The sequence below is a fragment of the Lonchura striata genome, chromosome 8, assembly GCF_046129695.1.
Source record: "Lonchura striata isolate bLonStr1 chromosome 8, bLonStr1.mat, whole genome shotgun sequence".
Classification (NCBI taxonomy): domain Eukaryota; kingdom Metazoa; phylum Chordata; class Aves; order Passeriformes; family Estrildidae; genus Lonchura; species Lonchura striata.
Window position 1 is genome coordinate 24,079,665 of NC_134610.1, and position 12,931 is coordinate 24,092,595.

The 12,931-nt window shown below is 35.3% G+C and overlaps 1 protein-coding gene across 1 annotated transcript in view; it reads right to left on the reverse strand.

The window, feature by feature from the left end:
* Nucleotides 1–12,931, reverse strand: part of CERKL (CERK like autophagy regulator) — a 51,939-nt gene that overhangs the window by 6,271 nt on the left and 32,737 nt on the right. The window contains exons 4-8 of the mRNA XM_031505397.2: nt 10,487–10,550; nt 7,716–7,858; nt 1,621–1,695; nt 351–528; nt 19–84 (exon numbers count right to left, since the gene is read on the reverse strand). Coding sequence (XP_031361257.2) covers nt 19–84; nt 351–528; nt 1,621–1,695; nt 7,716–7,858; nt 10,487–10,550 — 526 coding nt within the window. The remainder of the gene's footprint in view (nt 1–18; nt 85–350; nt 529–1,620; nt 1,696–7,715; nt 7,859–10,486; nt 10,551–12,931) is intronic.

A 12,931-nucleotide genomic window follows, 5' to 3' on the forward strand; every position in this document is an offset into this window, starting at 1 on the left:
TGAGCCAGTTTTACTTACCTGTCCTTTTCATGAGTGTCTTCCTCAATTTGTAGAGGGAGAAACGATAATTCACATTCCTCCGGCCTAGAAAAGTATTGACATTTACTATGATGTAATTCAGTATTCTGATTGTTAGGCACACTTATCAAAGTTAAGATGATTTTCAGGCGATTCTGAATGTACAGAATTTATCTCCTCTTTAACTTGTAAGAGGGATATACAACACATTTGAGTTAAACCTGTCTGCAATTAAGATAATAAATCTCATAAAGACAAAGAGAGCCGTAGTTTATTTCACTTTCCTCAAGGAAATGAGAAATACTAGAAAAACATAACATCTCTTGGCATACTTGAGATCTGCCAGGGTTTTGATGAAAGCAAAGTCCTTCCTCTGGCTGGAGGGCATCCAGCGGTGCTTCTCTGCCAAAGCCAGCGTCCTCGCCCCAAACCCAAACATGGCCGAGAACCCGAAGCGCAGCAGCTTGCTTGGAGTGCTGAAAGTGCACACATCTACTGCTTGAATGTGTCCTAAAATTTCACAGACAGAGAAGAGAAAAAAAAAAAAAAAAATCTGTATTTCAAATGACACACAACTTACCATTTGTTTTTCATCTACTTTAGATGGGGGAAGAACCCCTCCAGACTCCTCTCTCTTTAGGAAATGAATTTTACTAATCAAACCTAGAATCAATCTAGATAAAATTAAGACTCTATCACAGTAGTAATTTCAGATACTTAAAAATGTTAAAGCTATGGTAGAACATTTGGCTACTTCATAAGGCTGCAAAGGGTCTAACTCAATTCTGTGCACATTTTCAACAACAAGAATCAAGGAAAATGTACTGTGCTCATATTTGCATAAATCTCTGCAATTGTTTCACCAAAAACATGTAATAACACCATGTTGTACTGGAGGATATATGGGAACTCTTAAACATAGGTTTTAAATGTATTCATGTTTATATATTTAAGTGTATTTATGTTTACAGTTATAAACATATGATTCTCTTCAAGATAGGACATATACACTTTTTTTAAATAGACCCAGGGCATCTTCCACTGCATTCAGTGTCTCTGATTTTTAAAGACAGGTTTAGATTTTGCCTGTAAAGGGTTTTGTATTACGACTTGAGAAATAGAGCAAAGGCTCTTCCACTGCAGACTGCAAGACCAAGAGCTACTCAAGAGGGACCTTAATCTTTCTTCTCTTTTTTTAATTTAAAAGAAGTTCTAAAGAAAGACTCTTTTGAGAGTAAAATTAACATTTTCTGACAAAGTATTTGCTTTTCTAAGACCCAAAAATAAGGTTTGCACTAGCAACCTACTTTTCCCTTTTAGCATAAATACATTTTCACATTCAAAACCCATTTATTGTGCAGACCCAGTGGCAAATGATACATTTTCTTCTGTAAATACAACTTTCTTATAGAAACTGTTACTAATTAAAAGAAATGCACCTGGAGCTAAAACCAGGTTAGAATCATTTGGGTTTAAAAGCCTTACAATATAGATTACAGTGACACAGCAAAATGCTATGCCTTTACTGAGACACTGGTTATGACAAACTTCTAGATACTGCTTTATTATTTATAATCTGGTAATGAATGTAAAAATATTTACCCATTACAATGTGCAATGTCGCTGTCACTGCATGTTTAATACCATAGAGTGTATGGGCCAAAATATTTGTAGTACCTGTAAAAGTGAAAAAAAACCAAAAAAAACCCTGCTGTAAAAAACCATGAGAGATACAAAATAACCAGGACAAACATACACAGTATTTTTAATTACTGCATGTTCAAAGAAATAAAGCTCGTCCATGAATTGTCTTGATAACAGCAGAAATGCTGAAAAGTATGAAATTAAAACCTTTGAAACTTCCAGAGGCTTATAAAATCTTCTCTGCAAACTCATTCATAAGTGCCATAAAAACAAACCAGTGGAAGAAACAAGCTTTTCAACATATAGCCTGCTTGGATTTTTTAAAACCATCTCCTTAATCATCACCTCTTATGTACCCAAGTGCTGTACTAAGGAACTAGAAGGCAGATTACTAATAAGATGTATTTGGGGAATACTTTTAAGTTGATAAAATAATACCCAGACAGTGTAAAACTGTACATTTTTCAATCTAAATGATATTTAATCTAGTCAAAGATAGCTGCTGTGGCTACATTTTAGATTCTTGGAACACTGAATAAAATTAACTACTGCACATCAGCCTCACAAGAAACAACTCAATGACTGAAAACCAGGGAAGGTGGAATGTGACATCTGACAAAGAGGTGACTTGTGTTCAGTGCACCAAAACTGATCCATCTCACTTTCATCTGCACTGCCTGGACACTGGCAGTCAGTCGTTCCACCAGCCATGAGGAGAGAGAGAGAGGAGGAAGAGGAAGATTTTGAAACAAGGGAGTGAGTAAATCAGATTGCAAATAGAAGAAAAAGTCAAAATCCAGCTATGTCAGCACAGAGTTGAAAGAGAGTGGAAAATCAGCTGTCAGTCTGCAAAATAAAGAAGCAGAGTTCTGAAGGCCCAGGACTGCTGGTGATTGATATGTCAACGCACTTTACCTGGGTAAGAAACATGGAGATATCTATGTAAATTTTGCCCTTCTGCTTTAATGCCTAGGACATAAAATACTGTGCATCAGCTGACTTTTGAATATAAATTTTTTTTTTTAAATCATGAAGAAGGAGCAGTTGTGTCTTTACTAAACAGGAGTCTTTTAAAAAAAAATTTCAAATTTATTTTTCTCATTTCTGGCATTACTCAGCCAATCAGCAAAAGAATTCACCTCTGGAAAAATAAAGGCCTGCCACCAAACAGGCAGAATATTGACTTCTTCATATCACTGCTTAAGGGATAAATAATTCAATAAAAGTTTAATTAAAAGAATAAAAATTACATAAGAACAGTCTAGTACCTAACATTCCCATATAAAAATGAGCTCATATAGATTTTCAAATAATTTTCTTGTTTCAATTATTTAATATTCTACAGCAGCAATAGACAATTCTGGATGTTAAATTTGCCCTAAGTTTTATGGAAGAATTACTTGTCTTTCTAAAGTAGGGGAAAGAAGGGAAGAAAGGAAAAGACTACCACATGTCAAGCAACAGACACTCAATATTTAAAAAGCACTGCTAAAGCATAATGTACCAGATTGAAAAATTTTGTTTATCACCAAATTCTGCTTTTATGTCATGTAGAGTGTAGAAAAAAATGCAGAATTTGCAATTACTGATGTACATAATTACAAAGTTCTAAAGGCATCATGGCATTATTATTCAGGAATATATCTTTGATTTTTTTCTAATAATTTCTCTAAATTAAAAAAAAAATAGCCTAACTGGGAATCTCACACATCCTTAGAGCACCTTAGCCACTGAATGTAATTTAGAACTTCATGGAAAGCTGCCATAACATCAGAGAGAGTGAATCTCTGAGTTCCTGCTATATGAAGGAAGAGAGGTACATCTTTTAAGGTAACAAATACCCAAAACCTACAAAAACCCCTACATTTGACCTAAAAAGCATTTCTTCCCAGAATACTACAAGTATATGCTCAACACTATTTTATGTTTGAATGACGCCAGGGATTTAACTTCCAGATCCAACTAGTTCTGCTTTGCCAGTGAAGGTAGCTAAAAATGTAACTGAAGAATACTCAAATATTTCCTTCAATCAGTACTACACAGCTCTTATCAACTGTTATGTCTCCAAAACAAAGGAAATCACACATAGAAGCAGCAGATTGTTATAAGTCAGGCAAACCATGCTTACTTCCTGTGTGTCAAGACAGGGCAGTTGTTATTCTAAAAAAAATGTTTCACTTCTCACTAAAGATCAAGCTAATTAACGAGCACAAGGTGGAATATAGTTTGGAAGATCAAGCTTGGTATGAGTTTAAGCTGTAATCCTGATTTAAGAGTAATTTATCAATGCAGATGGCAGTAAGATACCAAACAACCACAGCTGAATTCAGTACCAATCTTCAAACTGACTTTAATGAGACTTAAATCTCATTCCTACTAAACTGGATAGGCACAAGTAATTGCATCCTTCTCTTAAATCTTTGGAGCTCATTAACATTTGCAGAAGTAAACAAGGCAAAATTCCACCCTTTCAGGACTCTGAGGAAGATAAAACAAGTTCTGTGTTCAAAAACAAAAGCACTACATCCACCTTTCCACAAGTTGAAGAACTGGATCAAGCACAGTTTTGTGGGAGCAAAGCACCATCATATTCTCTAAAAAGTTCACTTGGTACATGCCTACCAGCAGTTTTGATCCCAATAATGACTGAATAATGTGCCTTATTAGCTAAGTCCTATACAAGAAGGATGCCAGAGAAAATAATCCAAACCAAAACAAGTAAACCCAAAACATGCAGCCTATAAACAAAGTAGAAATTATAAAAGTTATACAAAAATAATGATACAAGCCTTTCTGATTTAAATGGAGATTCAATAATGGTTTTAATGCCATTATTCATACTCCCAAGTAATCTCTTTTCCCCTATGCAAGCTCAGATATTATTTACCAATAACAACTGTTCCCCTGAATGCTATCATATTACTTCAGAGATTAAAAACCTTTGATGCCCATGACTTGCGCTGCTCACACATTAGTAAGTCACATTTTTACTTCTCACTTCAGCTACTCAATTTAATATGAAAAGGTTTTATCCATACAATTTCAGCATCTCTATTTAATATCCAGCATCAGCATTTTTTCTACAGAAACAAAGAAGATTACTCCAAAATGCAATTCTGCTCAAAATATCTACAAATTTTCCTGACATTAAAAACAACTTCCTACCACCTCCTTCCCACCAAAAGTGCAAAAGCATCTCAATAAGAACAGAGTATCTGCAGGTCATGTAAAGCATGACTGATGAAGGTACCAAACAGAAATTGTAGAGAAAAAAATTGTCCTTGGAAGTGCAAGCACTTCTGCAGTACAATTAACTTAATTAACCAGATGACATGAATATTCATAAGGCTGTTAATGTCTCCCCCATCCAAACAGATAAATGTGATGTAATGACTTCCTAGTCAAGCATAGCTAAAATTCTGATGAAAACTGCACCAACATTTTGGTTCTTTGCCTGAAATATTACAGAAATTAACGGTCCCTCAGTAATATTTTATTTTCTGATTTAATTGGGAATCGTGAATTTATTTACATGAACCACTTTGCATCAAAACGTTTACAGGCATCAGATATAGATTGTTTCTTGTTCTGTAACAACTGGATAGCTTTTTTAATGTCCTTCCACAGTTCCCCCTCCCCTTTCTCCAGTTCCCCCTCCATACAGTTTCTTAGCAGTAGTTCCCATAGCAACAAACACTCTTGCTAATGGCCAGCAGTACAACTGCAGGCTTCCCCATATCTCATCCATTTGATTTGGACCACAATAAGGCAGCTCAGTAGAGTATTTCAGTAAAAACATACTCCCCTCTGGACCTCTCTCTTTAGGAGGTAAATTGTTTCAAAAGCATCTTCTTCCCATCAAGATGACTGAAATTTCAAAATGCTGACTTAAGTACTTATTATAGGGGATAAAACCAGATTTTAAGCCACCCACATAATACTATCCTGTAATTCAGTTGCTGTTTCTACTTGGCTGGAAAATCCTAATAATTTTGTACATTGGATTTCTGGTGGGAAAAAAAGTTAACTGACCAGAGTTGTATCCTCATGAGAACAAGTATCATACTTACCTGTTTCCCAACTGAGTACCTCATGGAATATCAGGAATATGGAAATCAAACAAGCAACAGATCACTTTTAAGAACCTATTAGGAGTTTCTCACAATATCATTTTATAAACTGTTCTGACCCTCTTTCACAAAACCTATGCCATTCTGTGTAAGAAACCGTATGGAATTCTTTTGGGTTTACAAGTCCTTTCTGATCACAACATATTTGTCTTAAACTGAGGAGAGAAAGCACCAATGACAGGCACAGTGACCTACCCACAACACGGAGTCAGGGGCTGCAGAGATTCTGCCTCAACACCATCGAGATACTCACAGTAACTGAGCTGGTAAGTGATGGCCCAACTTCTGTACCTTCATTGAGGTAATGAATTTGTCCTTGAGATTGCTGTCTCTTTTGCCAAGGGTTTTTTAACCTGAGAGAAAGCTAATCTTGCTCCTTTACAAGCAACTAATCCTCCTCTTACATATGCAAACCAAATCAAAGCATGTAAAAATCTCTTTGGTCAGCTCAAAGTGACATGCTCCTTTTTTCATAAAAAACTCAAAACAGTGATTTGCTGTTTTACTGGCTGTAGGAATGTTTTCCTTACCAGTTAAAAACATCTGAGAAACTATGTCAAGTAGTCTTAGCAAACATCCACACCAGAGAGTAGTGTTCATGCAAAAATACCTCTCTTCTTTTCAAGAGAAGTGATTCATATAGTAGTCCAGAATCAACCCTGACTGTACTGATTTGTGCCGGTTTTGGCTAGGGTAGTTAATTTTCTTCCCAGTGGCTAATATGGGGCTGTGTTTTGGATTTGTGCTGAGCACAAGGTTGATAATACAGAGATGTTTTTGTTATTGCTGAGCAGAGCTTACAGAAAGCCAAGGCCTTTTTTGCTTTTTGTACTGCCATGCTGGTGAGGAAGTTGGGGGTGCATCAAAAGCTTTCAGGAGGAGACACAGCCAGGACAGGTGAGTCCAGCTGACCAAAGGGATATTCCAGACCATATGACACCATGCTCAGTATATAGAATGGGGGAAGGGTGGGACATTTGAAGTGATAGCATTTGTCTTCCCAAGCCACTGTTACATATGATGGGGGCCCTGCTCTCCTGGAGATGGCTGAACACCTGTCTGCCCATGGGAAGCAGGGAATGAATTCCTTGTTTTGCATTGCTGGTGCACACAGCTTTTGCCTTTCCTATTAAACTGTCTTCATCTCAACCCAAGAGTTTTTCAGCTTTTACACTTCTGATTCTCTCCTTGATCCCACAGGTGGGGCAGTGATCAAACAAGCTGTGTGGGGCTGGGCTGCTGGCTGGGCTTAAACCACAACAGCTCTTGCCAAAGCCTTCCTGCTGGGCACAGCTACACTCCAAGGAGGGAAACTACAAACACTGAAAAGAAGGGACATACAAACCCCCAACACAAAACCACACCACCAGATATAAATTAATAAAAGAGCAAGATGACTTTTTAAGAGAGACAGATTTTCATGTCTGTAAAACTAAAGGAGAAAGTAGTTTTTTGTACACATTTTTTTTTTAAATATAATATACACAATGCATTTCTGGGACACCATTTTAAAATTGACCGTAAGCATAAATCCAACTAAGAATTCTGCCAAGAAAACTGGAGATGTAAAAAAGGAAAATCTAGAAAATAAAGTTTTCATTTGGTACCATTTCTGTCAGGAAATAAGAGTGAAACTTGATCTTGTATGGATCAACTGAAAATTATTTTATTTTTATTCTTTCTCAGCTTCTTCCTTCAGGCAAACAGCTTATCTGTGTCATTACTATAAATTATCATTACAATTTAAAATCAAGTAATTTGTAATCAATACAAATCACTAATTTAGGACATTTGTTCAATAGCTCCCTTACATAACTGAAGCTTTAGCATCAAGAACTGCCTTTAGTAGCCAAAACTGTAAAACATGTCAGAGGGACTAAAAAGAGATGACTAACAAAATGTCACAGTACCTTTCATTCTCACCTGCTGGTATTACTCCAAGAGGAACCGGTGCTCTGACAGGCTTTGATACATATTCTGTGTCTATCCCAGCATCTATCTGGGCTCTGAGCAGTAGACCATGAGCAACTTCACTGACAGATCCATCCCCACCAACACAAACTACCCTATTACAAAACAAAAATGCCAAACATTTCAAAACAAACTCTTCCATAGCTGAACAAACAAGTGGAAGGCAGCTACCCCACACCATATACATAATGATATTTCAAAAAGCTAGAAAATATTCTTTTTTTAACAACAAGCTTGGGCTTCACTGTCAGATCTGTAAATGTTACCTAAATGCTCCTTAAGCATTCTTATTTCTGCTTTCTGAGTAGGAGTAAATATACCTAAAAACTTATGAAGTTTTTCTTACCTTACCACACATCATGCACATAAACTGATCAGATGAAGAACCAAACACATGCTTGAGTGCCTCGGTGGAAAAGCTCTTTACATCTTTCAATGCTGACCCATACAAACATTTCAATGCTTTTTAATTGCCCTTACAGTAACAACTCACCAAATATTGCAATAAAATTAAAAAACACTTGAAAACAGCTATTTTCATACACTATGCAGGCAGTTGAGGGATTTAGCAAAGTATAAAATCCTAGTGCCAGCAATCTTTTGCACAAAGGTACTTAATCACTGCTTCTGGAGCACATAATTAAACTCCCACCTGCTGTGGCTATAGAGAGGAATGCATTTGTCTGTAAAAGCTCTGTTACAGCAAACATTTTTTTTCCTTGTTTTTGTTTATTTAAGTACACATTACAGTGATTCTCCAAATTAGTAAACATATTTTAAGGATAGGAATAGTAATAATACATTCAAAGCATTTATGACAGAAGTGACATAGTTACTTTGGGAGGAATTCACCTAAATTATATTCTTTTCACATATCTGTATGAATGCAGTTGTGAAACTATGTCCAGTCATTCAATCAGGTAAAACTGGTCAGATCTTTATAAGAAAACACTCATTATGTTATTAATGTTACCAAATGTTTAAATCCAATTACTTTGTCTCCTTTAATATTTTTCTTCAGTTTCTATTATTATTTCCAAACTGATTTTTAATCACCAATTTTTAGGAATGTTTCCTCTATATAGCTAAACATTGCCACATTAAATTTTAAAAAATACAATATATAGTTTGAAGAATAGAATATAAGTTTGAAGTACATTTTCTTCCTGCTTGCAATCAGGAGTCATTGCCTTTCTTTTAACTCACTTTTTGTTTATTCCCAAGCTTAAAATTCTCTGTCACAGTAGAAAAACCAGTTAATCTTTGAAGTGTGAAAAACTGTATAATACCCAGAAGGACTTGTATGAATTGTCTTCTGGCTATTAAAACTCATGAAAACAGATATATTTTCCTCTGATTTTGGAGTGCTGTGTAGATAGAGTCCAAGGAATAACACCAAAATGCTACTAATTTTGATTTTTACTATTTTAGCATTAATCATCAAGAGTTGCCTTTTTGGCTGGAAATAGAGATACCATGAGGCACCTGGGATTCCAATGCTAATCAGTGAGAGCCTGCTATGCGTAAGGAGAATAAAGTCTGGAGCAAACAAATTTTACTTAGACTTTGAAGAAGAAAGAGAAAAAGAAACATCTTTCTGAGAACAAAAACCATCTATTTAACCATCAGATGCAACTTTCTTAATCAACTATTCACTAAGGACTGACTAACCCAGGCTACTCTAAATATCCTTGATACTTTAAGCTCCTGACTAGGGAACAAATATATACATGGGCATTGTCTATTTCTGTCTCTGTACAGATAGGAAAACCCAGCTGAGATAGCAGCACCACAAATGCAGTCTCTCTATTTGTCACCAAAGCTCAGCCACAAGTCAGGGGTAAAGAGCCAAAGTGACAAAGTGCCTCAATTTTCAGTGTCGCTAAAAAAAAGTGGATAGCATAAAATGTAGAGTGTATAAGACATCTGCCTGTGGTCTTTCAAAACAGAATAGTGACTGGGGAAATCATAGAAATTATAAAAACAAACAGCTTTGACAAAGAATTAACACATAGGAGTGTCACTTTCAGAAAGCACTGAGCTATAAACTTCCAGTTTATTACCACAAATCATAAGCTTCAGTTTACTTGATATTCTGTTAACCTGGAAGGAACCATAACTCTCCTAGAGAGAAAATCAAGCCCAGAAATTGCAGATTGCTATCTTGTTTACATATTGCAATGAATTAAAAAAAAACATGTTATCTTGCCATTTCTACATTTTTGCATCTCTAAAAAAAATGGATAGCAAAAAAGGTGGAGTATATAAGACACATGACTGTAGTTTTTCAAAAGGGTTCTGTTCTTCCAGCTTGGATCTGGCTACTGGAGAAAGTCTTACAGTGGAAGTCCTAAGTGCCTACCCAAAGATTAAAGATGAAACAATTCAAACATGACTCCGTGTAGAAGATATTTGTGAAAGAAGATATACAATCCAGGCATTTTCTTCATCTCTGTATTCTTACAAATACAGAGACTGAAACCCTCATGAAGCATGTTTCAGAGAGTGTTATGTTTATTTACCATTATTTATGAATCCAAGATACATTTCTATTGTAAGTAATAAATACCAAAGTATTTAATGAGAACTGAATTTCTCAAGTTTCATATATATGAGTAACAGTAAATACTCATTAAATACTCTCTAACATAATTTTGATTGTAATACAAACAAAAAATAACATGATGTGGTTTACTAACCTCCATAGCCACTAACCAACTTACCCATCAAATGCCTGCAGTTCACATTCTTTAAGCACTGAGAGAGCATGTCCTTCATATTCAGTTACTGTGGAAAACATCAGTTAGCAGCAGATTAGATAACTTTAAATTATTCTGTCCATCCAACATAAGGAAAAGAGAGTAACTCAATTCAGATTATTTTTTAAGTAATTAATGCATTAAAAGTATAAGAAGTTTTATTTTACAGCTATCCTAGCTAAAAGGCCAAGCATTTCATTTCAGCTGCTATCAGATACATGGCTATTTCATGCATTTTAATTCAGATAATCCAAAAAGATGTTTCTTGCGTCAAAATGTAAGTTCTAGGACTGACACAGTTGGTAAACTTCAGGAAAATAAGCATATCCTCAGTTAAGATTGAATTACTTCAGGATCAATCAAAGTTAATTGCCTTTGTGTTAGGATATGCAAATTGCTAAATCAAAAATAAGAGGAGTTAAACACAGAAGTATGAAATCAAGCCAAATACCAGTGACAACAGCATATAACACACAGAGGAAGGTGGCACAAGTATACACCAGAGTTCATAGCCTCTGGAGGAAATGAATCTGTCACTCCACATTGATGTCTCTGTGTTTGCTGATACCCTATATAGTACTGTAAATGCCAGTGAAGACAGGATAAACTGGCATACTACAGATGGCACGAAGCATCATAACTACATTTAGCATTTTCTAGGGCAGCTTTGCCAGAAGAGACAGCCCAGCTGCAGCCACCCATCAAAGATTTTTGCTGACTGACATGACACTTGCAGATGGATTTTTTGTGTAAGAATGTGCATCATTATATGCAAAATTACATTAATCTTTCATGCTTCTCTGTCCCTGGTGTTCACATAGTTCAAGGCTTTTCTCCAGTGTTCCTAAACACTGCTAAAATTATTAGTCTTTATGTCTAAAACAATCATTCCATAGCTGTACCTGTTCCAATAATATTTCAACAGACTATTCAAAGGCTGCTTACAAGAACTGAAAACACCCTTATCTCTTCTTATTTAAACAAACACACAAGTATGTGTGTGGACATAGTTAGCGTATGTATCTTTTTTGCCTAAAAAATAAGAAGGAAAACGAAATTGAAACAAAAGTGATACCATTTTTAGACTTCATACTAAATTTTTTTAATATTGCCTACAACATCAAAATCCCCTATTCAGAACCAGAAAAGTTCTAATGGTTGGTGTTTTGAAAATTCTTAATTAAAAAACTAGAGTTGTTTTGATTATATGGAAGGCAGAGATTTATCATTTTGCTGCAGAAACACCTATCACTGTAATAACTTTTGGGAATTGTTTACAGAATTTACTTCCATTCAGGGCCTCTCTGGAATATCAAAGCACATTATATAAGCTACCATATTCAGCCTTGCATTGCCAATGGGAACAATGCCTTTATCAAGATCTGTAGGCCGTGTGAAAAGTGACCAATAAAAGTGTGCATCATGCAAAAATGCAGAAAGGTTCAAATATCTTACCATTGCTTAGCTGTGAAAGAAACTCTTCCCATGAAAATAGAGTTGGTTACCAGGTTACATGCCTTTTTAAATGAACACGATGACATTTAGAAAGTTATGAGTACAGTCTAATTAAAATGGAACAGTAAATAAGATTTATTTTGTAACAGAAAACATGTTCAGTGCTTTCCTAATGTAATGTAAGTTATGCTTACTGTTACAGAATTAATTCACTCAAAGAACAAGGACATGAAAATAAAGAAACCTCATGTCTACATAGAAATCAATAAAGGCAGTAAAAATTACTAATGTTAGCCAGATTGAGAGCAAATCCATCCTCTTTGTATTTAATAGCTTAAGTTGGAAATTATGTAGAATTGTACAAGGCTTAAGATTGGGGAATTAAAAGAAATTTAAAATTTGATGACAGAATGACAGAGGATCTATTTTGACACATAATAACAAAAAGGCAGTCAAAAAAATGAGGTTTTCACTAAAATCTTTATGAGAACATATAGAATATAGTTCAAGTAGAAAACGAACCTAGAAAAATCCAATAGAGACATAAAAAGACCATGTCTAGAAAGTTTTCTGCAGGCTTGACAGCCTCCAGAAGAGCATGTATAAATCATTCTGATAGCTGGAAAAAAAGCTAAGTGTTTGAATATTTGGCATTGTTCCAATTCAGGGGGAAAAACAAACAAACAAAAAAAACTACTCAATGCATTTTGGTAATAGGAAGAAAGCTTCTTTCATTGTTGGAGAACGATCCAGATCTCATATTTGTCAAAATCATTATCATAAGAATACTATTTATTTTTTGACCATTTTAATGCATAATTTAGAAATATTTTTTTTCAATAATTTTTTGTTCTTAAGTGTTAGATTAACAGCATTCTGAGGAAGGACACCAAAGGTGCACCTCATTTGAACTGTCACACATACTCCAAAAATACTTTAGCATCCCCTTCACAT